At 42.0% G+C, this 17,745-nt stretch overlaps 6 protein-coding genes across 6 annotated transcripts; 3 read left to right on the forward strand and 3 right to left on the reverse strand. All coding sequences in view use genetic code 12, as the record gives it.

Annotated features, from left to right (window-relative positions):
- Positions 1-1,700: 1,700 nt before the first annotated feature.
- RJT20DRAFT_4433 (uncharacterized protein) lies at positions 1,701-2,525 on the reverse strand (the record flags this gene model as incomplete). Its single annotated transcript, XM_064920168.1, has 1 exon — positions 1,701-2,525. One exon carries the CDS (start codon positions 2,523-2,525, stop codon positions 1,701-1,703), a length of 825 nt encoding a protein of 274 aa, XP_064776893.1.
- Positions 2,526-4,445: 1,920 nt separating this feature from the next.
- AUR1 (inositol phosphorylceramide synthase) lies at positions 4,446-5,921 on the reverse strand (the record flags this gene model as incomplete). Its single annotated transcript, XM_064921327.1, has 1 exon — positions 4,446-5,921. One exon carries the CDS (start codon positions 5,919-5,921, stop codon positions 4,446-4,448), a length of 1,476 nt encoding a protein of 491 aa, XP_064776894.1.
- A 1,980-nt stretch (positions 5,922-7,901) lies between these two features.
- On the forward strand, positions 7,902-8,240 carry RJT20DRAFT_84872 (uncharacterized protein; the record flags this gene model as incomplete). Its single annotated transcript, XM_064921251.1, has 1 exon — positions 7,902-8,240. A coding segment is annotated over one exon (339 nt), but the record flags the coding sequence as incomplete, so codon positions are not given.
- A 647-nt stretch (positions 8,241-8,887) lies between these two features.
- Positions 8,888-9,889, forward strand: RJT20DRAFT_4436 (glucose-6-phosphate 1-epimerase; the record flags this gene model as incomplete). The annotated part of the gene is made up of 1 exon (XM_064920170.1): positions 8,888-9,889. The coding sequence occupies one exon, from the start codon at positions 8,888-8,890 to the stop codon at positions 9,887-9,889; it is 1,002 nt and encodes a 333-aa protein (XP_064776896.1).
- A 341-nt stretch (positions 9,890-10,230) lies between these two features.
- On the reverse strand, positions 10,231-11,691 carry RJT20DRAFT_132005 (uncharacterized protein; the record flags this gene model as incomplete). The annotated part of the gene is made up of 1 exon (XM_064918101.1): positions 10,231-11,691. One exon carries the CDS (start codon positions 11,689-11,691, stop codon positions 10,231-10,233), a length of 1,461 nt encoding a protein of 486 aa, XP_064776897.1.
- A 3,395-nt stretch (positions 11,692-15,086) lies between these two features.
- SUT1 (Sut1p) lies at positions 15,087-17,399 on the forward strand. The gene has a single exon (XM_064921527.1). It carries the CDS (start codon positions 15,565-15,567, stop codon positions 17,020-17,022), a length of 1,458 nt encoding a protein of 485 aa, XP_064776898.1. The 5' UTR covers positions 15,087-15,564; the 3' UTR covers positions 17,023-17,399.
- Positions 17,400-17,745: the final 346 nt, after the last annotated feature.

Below are 17,745 nucleotides of genomic sequence, written 5' to 3' on the forward strand. Positions count from 1 at the left end.
CGAACCGATCGGTTTGCCGTTGGGTTGGCATCATTCAGTTGATGAGTACAGCACTGTGAACACAGTTTCGGGGTCTACAATTCCCATTGGCTCAGATGATAGATGACTATTTGCCACTGCCAAAACCCTACCTCCACCATGCATGATCCTCATCTACGAAGTTGATGAACAGAGATCCACTGAGATACGAAGAGGGTACTGTGTATAATGCTTAATAGTATGAAATTCGGTTTACGGTGCACCAGACTTGACCTCGTCACTACCTTCTGTTAAGCCATGAAGCCGATAAAATTTGCAGTCGCAAAGCGGATATGTGACCTCTCCAATGACTGTGATGCAGATACTATGGTTACGAAATGGTTTGGAGAGAACTGTTCCACAGTGGACGTGCTCTTCGGCGAAGTTGATTCATACAGCTATGGTGGGATAGCTGATATTGGCTTTGAAAACCCCGCTGCAGATAATAATTGTCTTGAAGATCTGACATTCATCTCACCAGCCCAATCCAGGGACAGAATAGACGAATTATAATTTTTATTGGTAATTATACGCCCTGATTCCTCAAGAAGTAGATTTTAGATTTTATGCCTTGATGCATTCCAATGCCGGGTGAGCAATATCTTTATGTGGGAGATTGTTACGACAACTAGTTACCATTGTAGTAAAACAGAATCGACATTCGCTTCCTTTATGCGAGAAGGACCTTAAGAAATTTCTGAATAACACGCAGGAGCCAAAGTCACAACAACGAGTATCCGTTCCAAATTTGTGAAAGAAGAGATTTTGCTTCTTTTTTTTGCCTGGGACTCTAGTCAGCTATTGCACTTCAGAACCTTTACAGATGTCCGGTGCAGATTAACTAAAGAAACTGTTCACCATTTTATTGCCACAGGTGATTAGAGGAAGCACATTTGTAGAAGATGTAAAGTGAGAGCACAAATCATTTTAACTCTCGCGCATAGAAACGCGTCCACCTATATTTCTCCAGCATTATATCCAAAGGTGTCATGGCATAATGAGAACTAAGTTGTAGACGCAACCATTCCGTGTTATCGTAGTCAGGTGTCCACGAATTGTCTATGTAAACATGAGAACTCAAATTAAAATGATCACCATTCTTTCTTAAAGGCAACGAGGAAGCTCGCCACTATAGTGTATCTAAAACTCATATACAACATACAACTATATATCTTTCTGATAAATGACAAACTAAAAATAGCAAAACCAAACATTCAAAAAAAAGCGTATCATTCTAACAATTATTCTTGTAAATTCGTGCGCTTTAGTCTTTTAGCCGCTTGACATTTTTTGCAGTAATAGTCAAGATTTCATTTTTCGCAGCATCATGCTTTCGCATCCATAAACTTTGACAGAATGACTAGTGGTGTGAACGTTGAGCATGGCAGTTTGTAAACCTCTTTGAAGGAAGAAGGAAACTTAAACGAAACTATTCGTAAGTAGCTTTTATTCGATATACTTTACTGAAAATTTTGAAATTATTTAGTGCTACTGACGTAGGTGGTACTGGAGTTGACGGTGAAAGGTCAATCGTTTGAGAGTGACTACACCGTAAGAAATGCTCTTCGAACTTTTTAGAATCGTAAAATTTTTAATTAAGCTAAAACTCCATAACTGCCCACCAATGTAGACAGAAGAATCGTTGCAAGTGGGACGTACTCTTAAACATAAGGATTCATGAATTACATGAACAATGCGACAGCGGCAGCAACAATGGCACCAGCACCAGTGGTAAGCTTAGCACCGGCACCCTCAAGAGGAGGAACAGTTGGCTCTTCAGTAGCCTCTGGTTCCGTTGCTGTTGGTTCTTCAGCAGCAGGCTCAGTGGCTTCTGGTTCTTCAGGAGCTGGCTCAGTGTTTTCTGGCTCTTCAGTAGCCTCTGGTTCCGTTGCTGTTGGTTCTTCAGGAGCTGGCTCGGTGGCTTCTGGTTCTTCAGAAGCTGGCTCAGTGGTTTCTGGCTCTTCAGGAGCTGGCTCAGTTGCTTCTGGTTCTTCAGGAGCTGGCTCAGTAGCTTCTGTTTCTTCAGGAGCTGGCTCAGTAGCTTCTGTTTCTTCAGGAGCTGGCTCAGTGGCTTCTGGTTCTTCAGCAGCTGGTTGCTCTTGAGCACCCACGACGTTCAATGTGACTGGTTCACAGCCAGTGTCTTGGAAGATCTTAATGACGTATCCGACATCTGCTGTACAAGCAAACCATTGAGCATTGTCAGCTGATGGACCATGGGCAAAGGTAACACCATTGAGAATTTGGAAATTTCTAGTGGCCTCGCTCTGAGAAGAGACACTTACACCACCTGGAGCAAGTTGCAAATAGTTGGAGGTTCCTTGAATATTGACGAATCCGGTTGGTTCTTCTAAAATAAGAACTGGAGCATCACCATTACCAATTGTCAAAGCATTGTTAGCAAAAGTAACTGGACCTTCAACTCCACCAGTAGCGGTCAAAGAAAAGGTCTGCTCGGCTAAGACAGCAGAAATTAAAGCGAGGAAAGCGGAGGTAGCAAACAACATTGTGTGTATTCTAAGCGAGAGATGATATAAATCTGATTAGTTGAGTGAACGGTGAAGACAAAATGGTATACCTGGAATATGGGACACTTTTATACCAATCACCTTATGTTGAATGTCGTCATAATTCTTTAAATAGAAGTACAACAAGTGATAAACCAGAGGAAGCCAAGTCTAAGAAATCTTGGCCTTTCTCGAAGAATGCAGACGACTGGTTGAAAATCGCATACTAATTGCCCTCTATGGACAAAGGACAAATGTGTCCGGTTGTACATAAATCCAAGAAAAATAAATATGCAGCAGCCCATACTACTAGGTCACCTAAAACGTGCGCCAAGTTGCACAAAAGAGCATATCTCATACCGCTTGGTTGTATGGAAGGGAAACTGAGCGGCTCACCAAAAGTTTAATCTGTGGCTTGGTGCATCTAACGAGATGTCGTACAGATGCAGCACCATGAGGGTCACGCACGATTGGACCCATTGAGTAGTTCAGAAGGGAATACTGGTTCCTAACTAGCCACTAACCTTGGCTGGTGTCGACGGGTACGTCGAATTTTCTCCGATTTTTCTCGACAGACATTACGCCCCCGCTATTTTGTTTCATCTCTGTGCTGCTCCCAAATTGTCGGTGAAAGGTACTAATGTGGAACCATATGTCACCCATATTATTTAGGCATCTTTGTTCATAAGATGTGTCCACATAAAATAATTTCGTCCTATTTTGTTTCAGGACATTCATTATGACATTCTGTTTTAGGACATAATTGGAACCTATATTTTGTGATGTTGAGATGTACTGTGGAGAGAAGGGATAGAGAGATGAGATAGGTGGTACATGTTGTTTTGATGCTAATTATTGCAGCTGTGACTTTAGTGGTTGTGAAGATCACCATTGACAAAATCAAGTTATAGTAAGATGGCTAAAGTGACTAGAATATATGACCATTGAGGTTGCTTTTAATTGAAAAGAAATCTCCTATGACGTAATCTTGAGAACAGAAGGGCATTTACAGAAGTGAAAAAGTGCTCAGTGAAAACCATCTCCTGACTTAAGCTCAATCCGGATATAAGAATTGTGTATTTCATGTTCCCCTTGAAAAATTATGAAGAAGTCGTAACTCTGAACGGCTCTTAGGAACATTACGACGGTCACTCAATAACTCATGCAAGCTAGACGACATTAGTAGACCCATTATTAGATTGTCCATTGAGCTAAGTAGTTCGTAGAGATTTGGTCAATATTTTAAAAGTGTTATTTTCTTGAATTCGTTCTCTATTCCTTGCCAAGTGTCAATTGATTGGACATTGACACATTATGGTAGAACTCGGTACACATGGTATCTAATAATAGGAATATGGAATTTCTCCTAATGTGACTACCAGTTTCCTTGAATATTCCTTCAGCAATCTAAGGAGATTTCCCACTCAGGGAGCTTAGAGAAGGAGAGATGGGCTTATTTTTGATGCAATATGGTCCAGATTCATTTTAGGGATCTAATTTTTGAACTCCGTAAGCCAAACTTAGTTTTCGATCTATAATATTGAACATCCAACATTTACATTTAGATTGTATCATTAATTATGTATTAAATTATTAACATTTGCCAGACCAATTCATCGGAAGAAATAAATAATAATTATTAGGACGATTAACTCATGCCAAGAAGATTCTCAGAGTACTGATTGTCAAACTAGTATGTCAATAGGGAATTATGGATGAATTGGGAAATGCACAAGGATCGAAGACGAAAGGCAATCATTATGAAAGGATGATTCGGAGTCGTTAATTTATTATTGGGAGAATTAGGGGCACCGTGAGTGGTTATTAGATTAGCGACTGACCCATCTCTAATTTTCTAGTAATATGTACAATGGTTGCAAAAGGCAGCCAGCTTTGGCATTTTTCTGTGTCTGCAACCATTTACCTGCTCTTGTAGCCCTTAGGCTTGCTGGCATCAAATGCTGAGGACCCTGTCGATTCCAAGTCCTCGAGTGATGTTTGGGAGGCGGTAGTGCTGATTTGATGGTGCTCATCTTCAAATACAGAAGGTGTAGCGCTGTTTTCCAAGGATGAACTATCCTCTTCTTCCTCCTCAACTAAATGATTAATTGAATTTGAGGGTACAGACTCTGCATTTTGCTCTGCAATATTGAAAGAAGTAAGGAAAGTCCTGGAGGTTTGTCTTGATCTCGAAATGGTAGACATCTCGAAGTCTTCAACTACAGTACCATTACTCTGGGCAAGGAAGTATGGATAGTTGGCGAATCTCGAAGAAGAAGGAATTGCTGACTCAATGTCACTGATGCTGACAAAGTGAGATGACAATGGGTCAACTGAAGCAATGTTTACCTTCTCAACCTCGATGTAGGACCAACGACAGAAACATTTCTGGTCAACTACTGGTAAGTGGTTGTATCTGGTGTACTGGAAGACTACAAAGGACAAAACTGCACCTCCAATCAAATCAATGAAGTAGTGGTGCGTTAAGTACATTGTACTCCACCAAAGCCAAGTGGCATAGCCCCACCAGAGTACACGGTATTTTGGAAACAACCAGCAGAGAAAAAGGACATCCATAGTAGCACAGCCCGAGTGCAACGATGGGAAAGCTCCAAAAATCAATGGAGAGTTCGAGAAAGCAGTAGTATACATGTCAAATCCAAGTAAAGCGTCAATACGCCCTAACCCACCTGGGGAACCTTGCATGGAGTAATTGGCAGGCTCTAAACCATACAAATTCTTGTACCATGGGGCAGCAGCAGGGAAAAGGATTTGAGTGAGAACTCCGAGTAAGTTCATGTATCCGAAAGCAAAGCCGAATGATCTAAGGCCCGTTGGAGGGCCAAAAAGGAAGATAAAGAGTGCCAAAACGAATGGAGCACTGAAATGGAGAATTCCATAAGGAAGCCAAGCCAAAATATCCAAAAAGGATGTGGTAACTGTTGCAAGAACATTAGACAAATTGTCTCCGTAGAGAATTGTCTCCATTGCAGGGAGAACCTTGACGGAGATAGCTGGTTTCCAGCTAGTTGGGATCTTAGCAGCACTAAAAAAGAGGGCCAACCAAGTGAAGATTGGCAATGCATGGACAAAGAACTGGGACGTGAGTGGTAAGAGGAAGCATAATGTGAAGGCAGCAAGAATGGGGATTTTCACGAGAAACGATGCTGGGAATATTATGAATACAAAAAAGATGATGGACAGAAGAAATGAGTAATGGAGAATCTCATTGATGGTCCAGTTGTGTGCTTTGAACTTTCTGATGGATATGGAGATATCAGTCTCGAACGAGAGGTCGGCTAATGTAGAGTTTGGAGTCTTTTCCAGAAGAAAGTAGTAGTGGAAGAGCTGGTAGGGTTTCTGGACCACTCTTGATCTTAGAATGGAAGACAGCATTGTGATAACAAAGCACCTGGTGTGAAATGTGGCTATAGGGTAGTAAAACCGGGGTTTTTGCCGTCAAGCAACGCTCTAAAGGGAGACAGTGAATGGGTTCGATGCAATGGACACTTTCTGCGAGTGCTGGTGATGATGTAGCTTGGGGCGGTTGGTTAGTTGATATGTTCTGCTAAAGATGAATGATAAATGAAAGAAAAATGAAACAGATCACTTGCTCCTATTTTTTTCTCGGTGAGGGCTTTTGTTTTCTTTTGTTCTCCAGCGAAAAAAAAAAAAAGAAAAGGAAACTGGGGAGTGAGGGCAGACGTGGGAGAAATGGGAGGAAATAAGAGGGAAATTGTGAGGGAGAGTGAGGCAGAGTGAGGGATGGTAGGGACCGAGTTGGGAGAAAATAGGGAGCGAAGAAAAAAATGAAATCGTCGCAACGATCCGTACCGAGAGATGCGCGACAATCGGTAGAGTGGAAAGTGAGAAGAAGCTGGCAGAGATATGAGTTAAGAGTGAGAGCTTATTGCTTGGTGACGTTTACTAGGTATCGGTTTTGGTAATGTTTACTGGTAAATTGCCTACAGTACTATAGAATTTGAGACGACTGTAAGGACTGGGATTTTAACTCCAATAGCTCACGGGAATTAGAAATTCACCAGCCGGGTCGATGAGCTCTGCGCCGGTTCACGAACAGTGCTCAATGCAACTGCCCCTAATCATTCATGCTCATGCTTCTCTCATGTGTCTAATTTGCGTCCCCTTCGGTAATGTCTTTTGCTCTGCGTAAATAAAACAATCGTTTTCCCACTACGGAATTGTTTCTTTTGTGACCCCAAATACGACTCAGAACCCTCTGGGGCCATTGTTATGTTTTGATTACGTGAGATATTATGTAATTGATTTATAGTGCGTAATGGATGTAATCCGGCACTTGGTCCACAAAAGAAATTCTCGGCCTGGCAGTTTTTTCAGTTTGGGTGACCGGCATTCCGGCTATTCCTAGAATAACAAGAAAGAATAGGGGTAATGAGGCACGTGATGTGAAACAGAGTATAGAGAGACGGTCCACACGGCAGTAGCATACCAGCACCAGCGTTGCAACGGGGCTGAAGTGTGATTATGCTGTTGTTCCTCGTAGTCATGTCTCAGTAGATGCCGACCTGCAATTAAGGTCTGTAATGAAGATTGTTGCATGGTAGAAGTTGTGAGTTGTGGGATTGTTAACCACACTAATTTGTACGATAAGGATGTGTTAAGGGGTTGCCAATACAGTTTTGGAGAGAGATGCTTTTGAAGGTGAAGTTACACTACCTTGAATTCTATGAGAGTTGGTTCCATTTGTAGTCTGGCCAATTTAATGAAGAGGAAGTCGTTGTTCCTATGACAGCTCTAGCACATTCATCCATTTTGTAGTCTTTTTATCTTGGTGCTCTTATATGCTAAAATATGCTAAAATAAATTTCAAGATAAGACTCCCATATTTAAGCAAAAAGGAACTACCTGGCTTTCTCCAAGCGTTCTACTTACTGTGCTCTACACAACTGTGAGATGATTTCCTGCGACAGTACGTATTGTTGCAATTCCTCTTCCTCGTTTATTGACGAAAATAGCTGCAAAACGAGCGCTTCGACCTGAGCATCATTTTCGCAAGCAATGAACTTTGAGCAAATCAGTGGGGCAGCCTGCGGCTTATGAGGATGGATATGGTGGAACAATATTAAATTATATTTTGGAATACTACTTCTAAGTGATTCGAACAGTGTTCACATCTACAAGCTACCAATAGACTAATTTCATATATGACTTTGCAGAAGGTTGTGGAAAATGGACACGCAGAGCCCCGTGAATAAGCAGTCTAATCTGTTACTGACGGTCTCATTCGATGGTGTCAACTCTCGAAAAGTCGGATTTGACAACAGTTTACCTCAGGGTTCAATCAAGGTATATTCTAGGACATTATGCATAGGTGACATTCTTCCAACTGTCGACGAGAGTACATTAGTTACAGCTCTTGGGAGGTATGGTACGATTCAGTCAGTAGAATTCAATCGAGAGAGAAGACACGCCATTGTCAAGCTCCACTCTAGAAAAGATGCCGAGGCCGTTATGAATAGGTTCAATGGAGATTGTTTTCTACGCCAATTCGCACCTCGCTGGATAGTAGGTTTCGGGCCCAGAGAATTCAGCTTTGAGCAATATGGCGTCTCCATCATTCCTATCGAGCGATTGTCTCCATTAGAAATGGAGTCTGCTGTGACATCTCTAAGGGGAGGCACTGGAGGCCCTCCCTTGCAAAGCGGTTTGGTGATAGAAGAACCAGATTTGAAAGAGAAGGAGGTAGAATGCCGTTAGGATTTTTTGCCAGAGGAAGGACCTTCACCAAATGATTGCCGAATCGAAGGACAACTACTTATTTGCATTTTTCATCTGCGGCACGGATCTATTACCTGATCGGAACAGTTGTGCAGTAGCAGCCCCATACATCTGATCTGACGTCACAATGACTGCAATGAACAGTTCCAGAGACCATTGTTAGGACATATACCAGGAGGTGGTTGTATATTGATATTTCATTGATACACCATATTTATTATTCTAACTTGTAAATAGGCTTACTCAACTGGGGACAGAGCCCTCATAATTGCATACATATTATCAATTGGTATTTCAAGCCCTTACAATATTTAGATTACAAAACCCCAATACAATCACGTGACTAACAAGACTGTACGGGATAACCCATCTCCCCATTACTCCCCACCATTGGTAGACCAATTCCAATTCCATTAACCCCCAACAAAACAACTTGATCCCCACATTCATCTCTAACCCCTACAATAGCATTTGAGCCCATTCCCTCTTCAATTACCGACACCCATCCTCATCCCAAGGACGTGTCTCCTCCACAGTCCCCCAAGGTCTTGGCCACTATGTACAGGTCCCCGTGTTTGCTACGCCGATTGCTAAAGTTCCGAATGTATAACGGAAGAACGTTAGTCCATGAAAGGACATTGAATAAACAATTGCTTGTTGTATTTGGTAAAAAGTACTCACAAAGCTCAAAGATCATGGCTGTAGAAGATAACGACTCGCAAGTGGTGCTTACGCATCCTTCCAACCCAGAAACCTCGGTTACTATTCTCAAATATGGTGCCAATGTCATCTCGTGGAAGAATAAGGGCACGGAATTACTCTGGTTGAGTGAAGGTGCCAAATTGGACGGTTCAAAGCCAGTCAGAGGAGGAATTCCTTTGGTTTTCCCAGTTTTTGGAAAGCAAAAGAATGAAAGTCATCCAACTTTCCCATTGCCTCAACACGGTTTCGCAAGAAACTCTACTTGGGAGTTCTTGGGCCAGACCACAGCCAACCCACCAACTGTTCAATTTGCTTTGAGTCCAGAACAAGTCAGTTCCGAGTCTTTGCAGTTATGGGGCAAGGGTAAGTACGACTTTACTCTCATTCTTACCATTTCCTTGGAAGAAGAAAAGTTAACTACTTCCATTGAGGTGGAGAATCCTGGTGCTGAAGAGTTTGAGTTCAACTGGTTGTTCCATACCTACTTCCGTGTTCCTGACATCACTGACACTTTGGTCAACAACTTAATTGACCAAAAGTGCTTTGACCAATTATTGGCAGAAGAGTATGTCGAAAAGTCGCCAGTTGTATCATTCCATGAGGAATTTGACCGTGTTTACAAGAAGGTAGACACGTCTAAGATCTTCCAGATCATTGAGTTTGGAAAGGTATTGGTCAATGTCGAGAGAGTTAACTTACCAGATGCTGTTGTCTGGAACCCATGGATCAAGAAGTCTGATGGAATGGCTGACTTCTTGCCAAAAACTGGTTATTTGAACATGGTTTGTGTGGAACCAGGCCACGTTTCTGACTTCGTAACATTGAAGAAGGGAGAGAAATGGTCTGGATCTCAAGTATTGACGGTAGGTGGAGAGATCAAAGTCCAGACTAATATTTATTAAGTACTGCTACGCAGAAGAGAGTAATATTATTCTTCATTCAGACAATAAAAGCCTTCGATAATTTAGTAATTGTGAATTTTGAATCTATATGAATCATATGTTAAACGTATTTAAGTAATAGTTCGTGGACATATTTATGAATAATAACGATTTAATTCTAAAAAATTAATGCCTTTCATTCTTGGTAACCAGAGAAGATTTGAGATGCAATATGCTAAAATAATTTAATCCTTAGTGCATGATCTTTATGTAAAAGATAACAGCAGACCTATTGAATTAATGCAAGACACAACAATGAAGAATGTAGTTCAACAATTGTGCCAATCCATGACACCGGTTTACTAATTGAATTTATCTCTAAATCTCTGAAACTTATTCAAAGACTTCTGTGACGATGATATAGTAGGCTTGTCGTAAAGACTAAAGGGCTGCGGAACTGTCACTTTTGCGTTGCTGCTGACGGCATGATTACTATGACTTATTGACCTAGCAGAACTGGACACAGGTAACTTGTGCGATGAAACTGGATCGGTATTGATTTTACTAGATGATCCGAGTATGCGGGAGTTCAAGGAACGAGTCGATGATGATGGGGAAATTGACCTTGACGAAGAAGAGGAAGGAAGCTTAGAGCTGGATGTAGAATTACTCGATGATGAGAAAGTGGTCGCCTTTGAGTATGAAAGATTGGGTATTGACAGCTTCTTCTGTAATTGTGGTATCGAAGTCTTTTTGCTCAATGTGGGCTGGGCATATGAAGGCGTGTAGGATGGATGCTGTTGGAGCAGAGCATGAGCTTGCAAATTGGAAATGGACGACTTCTGTTGAAGATTGGGTATAGATGGTCTCGACTGCAAATTAGGAATCGATGGTTTTTTTTGTAAGTTGGATAATAATGGCTTAGTTTGTAAGTTGGAAGATGAAGGTTTCTTTTGCAAATTAGGGATCGAAGATTTCTTCTGCAATTGTGGTATAGATGATTTCTTCTGTAACTGAGGTGTGTGAACCCCTGCCATTTGCAATGATGAAGCTCTGAATTTGCTGCTTGGAGGGTATGGTTTAGCGAATTCCTTCTCTTTAGTGGGAGAGGAGAGAGCTGAGTTATCAACGGAATCTTCATTTCCGGTCAATATAGAATGCAAGTTCATGGATTTCTTTGATGGAGAAATCTTTCTGATTGGGCTGGAAAGAGTTTTATCAGGCGAAGATGACAATTGAAGCAGACCTTGCTGCAGATTTAATACTTCTTCCGGTCCATTGAGTGTTCTTCTACGTTTTGTACTGGACTGAGCGACAGTTGGAGAGCTTCTCTTACTCCCTGGGTCCATAGTTGTACCGTGACTGTTGAAGTTACTATTCAAGTTATTATTCAAGTTACTATTCAAGACGGTCTTTACGGGGGATTTCTCCGTCGGCATCTCGTGGACTGAGTAATGATGTGATATAGACTCCATTTGTTGAAATTTGTGGTGGTGAATACCACTGTACCTTTTCAGACGTCTTGAAGTGGCAGTTCTTGAAGACATATTGCTGTTTGAAGGAGGGGACGTTATCAAATTCGATATTTCGTTAGCCCTGGAATTGAGTTCTTGAAGAACATTGTTGGTGATCTTTTGTGAGTATCCTCTCTCCAACATGGATGTCACTACAGTCTGTGAAGGTGACGTTATGATGATATCATCGAGACTAGGGTATAACGGAGACGATGGAGAATTGAGTGTCAAATTCTGTATCCTTTTGATAGGAGTGTTTAGAGATGGTTCCTTACTAGGATACTCCATAAAGCCTCCTGGCAAGTCCATCGTAGGGGGTTTTGTTGCTTGTTAGGCGGTAAATGTAAGCCGATGGAGTTAGAAGTTGGTGGTGAGTGGTGTAACTCTATACTAAAGGCTGTCTTAACCGTTAAGACGTGTTTTGACCGCTGAATACACTATGTAGAGGCTGTTTCACGTCGTACCACTAGAGAAATGTCTGTCCTGTCATTGAAACTAAATCTGATATGGTTCTTTTGAGGTAAACACCCACAGTATTGGATTCCAAAACGGGCGTAAACATAAACAGAGGAAAAACGAGCTGATATAAAGTCACGTGGATCAGTGAGGTAGAGAAGAGATTTGATGAGACTGATAAAAAAAAAAAGAGAGAAGAGAAGAGAAGAGAGAAAAAAGACAGTAGTACACTAATAGACTGTGTGTAGGAAATTTAATGTGTGTAGAGAAAATAGTGAGACATGAGACATGAGAGATTGAGACATGAGACGTGAGAGTTGATTGAGACAGTTGATTCAGACAGTTGATTCAGACAGTTGATTCAGACAGTTGATAATTACAGTGGTTTCAATTTTATATCACACTTGCAGCTCGAATTCATACGAGTCACAAGAAGAAATTGTAGTTTAATTCAATCCTACATCAAGTTGTTCTCAATAATAATTAGCTTGAGAGAAGTAGTGTGAACTTTATTGGGTTTAATATCAATCAATTCTGGCCCCCAATTTGAATAATAAATCAAATCACTGTAATAAGAGAGAGACAATGGATGAGACAGAGACAGAGACAGAGACAGAGATAAAAACTTAGGAGACAATCTGTGCCTGTATACATGATGGTTTTTTTGACTGCAAAAATTTCAGCGGATCGATAATAGTGAGTGTAGACATCCATGACGCAGTAGTGTAATTAATCTTATGGCTATGTAAAAGTGTCAGTCTTTGAAGAGAGTTGATGGAGAAGAAAATGTGAATTAGTGAAAGTAAAGGCGATTAAATAATGGCTAGGTAGTAGGGAGAAAATGGTACACCGGATTCAAATAGTGGCCATCTCCGTGGTCTGTTGCATATATCCTTTTTGACTGCATTGTTGTATAGTAGCTACTACTGTAAAAAGAAGAAAGGCAGACCATACAATTCCATGGGTACTGCGGCAACGGACTGTAGCACAAAGGTATTCTCATAACCTTTCCGAACGCCTGTAGCCGAAAAGTCTCACTCCACCACAAGGGCCAGGAAAGCTCATCAAATATACAATGATATCCAACGTAGAAGTCAGCACTCTATGAGTTGAACATTGAAGTTACGGAAGAGCTTCATCCCATAATCTTATCAATTTGCTATGAACAATGCTATGAACAAAGCTATTAAAAACATCACGTGCCTTGTATCTCGGAGTTTTCGACTGGCTGCAATCCGAGCGTTCTGCTTGAGTCATTTGATTCATCTCTAACTCCATTCTCATTTTCCCCATCAAAAAAGAAATTCCCGAGTTCGCAGTGCCGCGATTCTCCTCTCCCGGGCAGAAGGCTCGAACGAGAGGAAAAATCAGAATAGTCAGGGGCCTGTACCCAGCACACTCCTCTTTTCAGCGTTACTCCGAATAGTTTGCTCTGGAAGAATTGAATGCAACGGTTTTTTGGGCGGTTCTCACATGGCCACCAGCATCGGAAGCAAAATCCGAGATTGGTTGCAAGTATGTACTGTCCAAAGCACCGAGGCCAAGCCAATGACGTGGATTGTAAGAGGGTACGCCGTGTGCTCTCATCGCAAGGCCGGGTGGCAGAGAGGGCTCACGGTATAAAGTTTACGATGACTCGACAATAACCGAAATTTATGATTCACTAACAGGATACCATCAGTGCACCCACCATCAGCTGGAAGAGGGGTATCCGTTAGAGGAAGTGGGTTACATCTCGTTTGACATATACTGTAAGGTCAAGCAGGAAAAAATGGGATGGTCTCGACCGCGGAGTAGTTCGAGACTCCGAGAAATAATTCCCAATAATAATGAATTCCTTCTCGGACTACGGAACTATATGCGTATAGAGGAGATTTTGGGGTAATTGTTAGGCACCTGAGGAACCAAATCTGAAGATACCACGGAAGTTCAGAATAGGATTTTATGTCGCTAGGCATTTCCATAACCCACCTGAAATTTAGCCTTCAAGAAATAGTTCGATTTTGGACTATAGGGTGGTTTCACCGGGCATTTCTTTTTAAGAGGAGATGATGTTTAACTCCAAGAGAGGAGAACACCCTATAGAACAATTCGTGAATGGGTACGAGAGAGACGTAAAATGGCATTTCCTGGCGACTTCCCCATATGGCTCGTCATCGTCTCGTATACGCAACGCCACTACCACCTTTGTTAAACTTTACACTGTAAATCACTGTCTCTTGTAATCTACAACTAGTCATCATCCTGGGAAAAAGGCGGCAAAGGAGGGGAGCCTCCTCCCAAAAGGAACTGTTAGATGCAAATCCTGATAAAGCAGGGCTATCGTTTTCCAGAGCATTAGCCAAATTTTCGGTGTCATTTTCAGGAGAAGAGGGGATAGGTACATACAGGTATAAGCTGAGTCTCCGAAATCCGAAGCACTTACGCGGGAGTCTAATCACAGGCCAGAGAAAGACTAGTTAGTGAGAAGAGCAATACTGGCAACTCTGATCTCCTCTTTAGGTGAGCTATGAAAACTAGACCGTGGCGAAACTCTGAAATTCGGTAGCCATGCGCCAAATAAGATCTCTTCATGCCGTAGTTAAGGGTCGTATATCAACCTAGTTGTAGAATCAGCTCACCAGCACCACCACCGTGGAGAATTGGGTTATTACTCCACTGTCGGAGTCGTTTCTAGAGCTTCCGAATCGTGTTACTTTCTCATAATGCAAGGAACTTCCAGAGATTCTGGCTCGGCCAACAATACACCAAAAGCCTTGGGGATAGACCATTCTCCGGAGCTGCTCATCACGTGCCTCTTGCTGTTCCGCTGTGGTTGCAGAGTTTTACGATTACATAACCCTGACTTTCTCGTGTGGAGATGGCATTCAATTTTTTTCACCCGACATCATCCGTCGGAGAAATGTGAACCTTTGTTGAGAGGACTCGACAGCCCTACAACAATCTGTCTAACCAGGAAGACTCACTTCGCAAGACCGGACCCGAGGTTTTCCTGATCGTATGCGACTCTGGGACCATGCGGTGTTGCCTGCTAGCAGCACACCACCGAACTCCGGAGTTGATCAAGAAAATGGAATGGCTCTTGTTCTCATACCAGTCCCCAGTTCCAGCGTTTCGTTAGATACGGCTTGAATTCGTGTCAATCAGCTTCGAAACTGTTTCCTTTTGTCACTCCCCTCCCGTGAATAAAATATCACAAACACTCCCAAAATAAACCGTCCCAAAACCATCCCAACTTCGGCTTCATACCGGAGTTTGCGACTGTGGTCAACTTCATCAAAAATTCGCAAGCCAGACATCTTACCCACCCGTCTTACTGGGACCGATGTTCGACTCTTTTTTTTTTTGCTTCCCCAGGAATAAAAATCTTTTTAATGCTGTGAAAGCTTGTGCACTACCGAAACCCCAAATTTGCAATAATCGGTAAAGTGTCGTTTGTGACTAAATGCATATAATATATATACCAAGGTATTTCTTGAAAACCCGATGTTCAGGGTAAGTTAGACAATTGTATTCTGGTAGAAAAACTACCTCCTCCATAAATTTGAATAACCCGTGAAAACAGTTAGTTATACTTAAACTACTGTAAAAGGCCCTCCCAAACGATTGCAAAATACCCCAACGCTACCATTCCACACTAAGAGTCTTTAACCAAGTCATACTATCGACTCTAGGTTTTTACATTGACTACATCAAAATTGCACAATATATATAGAACCAAGCAAAATGTCGTCTCACGACCTCTTATCTTACTCTATCATGAACCATGGTAGTAAGACGGACTACTACAAGCCCTTTCAATACTCCAGAACTCGTTCCCCAGTATCATTGCCTCCATTACTGCCTATAATAAGACAGTTGGGACCCCCATCTAGCACTAACGAACACCAACAAACACTCCCACAACCAGTCCTCTTACCTCCTTTGACAAGATTACCTTCTACTGGCGCAATCGCCAACACCAGTAACACCTACAACTCCAACTACACCACCAGTTACTTCCACTCCAACTCTAGTACTGGCTCTAATACTCCAAACTCCAGCAACAACTATTCACACCAGAATTCCACAAGTCGTTTAACAGAACACAACCTTCAGCATCTTGGCGATTCCTTCCAGAAGGTAGCCCACAATGGCCTCGGTTTATTAACCAGTGCCATCGCTAATATCAGCAACCAAGAAAAGCACTTACAACAACAGCAACAAAACCAAGATGCACACAGTCAGCACAGTCACTTCCACCCACACTTAACTACTCAAGTATCATCCATTTCCACCCCTTCATTGACCTCGGCAAGCTCCGTGTCTTCTGTGTCACCAATGTCTTCTCCTCACATGGCTTCTGCTCATGTAACTCCAAGAATCGATTCCGACTCAGACCACAATGTTTCTAGTGCTAAAGACGAGAACCAGACTAACAAGAGAAGGCAAAGACTCGGTCCTTCCTGTGACGCATGCAGACTGAGAAAGGTTAAGTGTAATGCCGAGATCGCCATCATTTGCAAGGCTGTTTCAAAGGACGCTGATGCTCAGAGATACTTAACCGGCTACAACATGTCTACAGCAGAGATCGAAAAGGTGTTGACACAAGGTGAGTTGGTTAAGGTCGCAGAGGAAATCAACTTGATTGTTTCCAATGATAAGTTAATCCGTTTCAAGTCATGTAACAGCTGTAACTTGAAGGGTTTAACTTGTTGCTTCACAAAGGGTTTCACCAAAGAGGATATTATGTCCAACAACAAGAAGAAGAGTGTGTCAGGTCCTTCATCTGACTCCTCGTCTACTTCTACTTCTATTATCAGAAAGGAAAAGGAAAAGCCAGCCAAGATTGCAAAGAAGAAGACTCAAATGAAGAGCATTGCATCATTGACTTCCGCTTTGTCTAAGACCTTGGAAACGCAGCAGATTTCTGTCAAGCCACTCTTGATCAAAAGCACAACCACGATCGTGACTTCTCCAACATTAGCATCAGCAACTTACTCGACTTCCAGTGCCAACAATAACAACACTAGAAAGTCTTCTTGTAATAGCTGCAGAAAGAGAAAGGTGAAGTGTGTTTTCAATGAGTTCCTCAACAAGTGCGAGGGATGCAACAAGAAGAACCATGAGTGTGTCTTTGATAGCAACACTAAGGTTTCCGGTGAGCCATCCACTCCTAAAATCATGGCTAATTTCACTTCCTGATTGGTTCTACGTTTCAACGATATTTATTCAATTCTGTTTACATCTGGGTTTCTGCCTTCATTTTAATTCTACGGGCATCTTTGGCACACTCTTGGCACAAAAGTATACACTAATATATGATAGATAATAATAAAACTTGATTGCTACTAGAGATTATAGCAACACCAATGATAATACTCAAGAAACAATGTAGAACGAACTCAGTAGATACTATGTACTATGTATTCTGAGGGAGCCCTTGTAGTAGATGTTTTCTATCTACCTTTCAAAGCCGTATGTGGACCTATCTACGACTAAATTCACACCCTGTCTCTGGCTCCCTTCGCAACGCTGTTTTCCCCCGTTTTTTTTTCATTGTTCTTGACTTTTACTCTCTTCTATATACTTAGTTTACCCTTCACACTCTACAGATTCAACCCTATTAGCTCATACTACTAACAAAAAAACCCATGACTTCTGTCCTAGCCACTATACAAACACGCCATTTTCGTCACTTCTCCACTCCAATAAGCAACCAGAACTCTTCCAGTACTCTTCCAGCACTCTTCCAGTATCCACCACTCTGTCTCCTTCCATCCATCCTACACCCATTCTACCCAACGGATAACCCCAACTCTCCATCCACCAGACTTTGCTCGTTATCCAAAGAGGGGATAAATAGCTGTGAAAAAAGAAGGAAAAAGAAAAAAAATAACACAACATTCCTGCGACAGCCGCGGCTGC

Source organism: Scheffersomyces xylosifermentans, assembly GCF_036884685.1.
Source record: "Scheffersomyces xylosifermentans strain CBS 12540 chromosome Unknown RJT20scaffold_1, whole genome shotgun sequence".
Classification (NCBI taxonomy): domain Eukaryota; kingdom Fungi; phylum Ascomycota; class Pichiomycetes; order Serinales; family Debaryomycetaceae; genus Scheffersomyces; species Scheffersomyces xylosifermentans.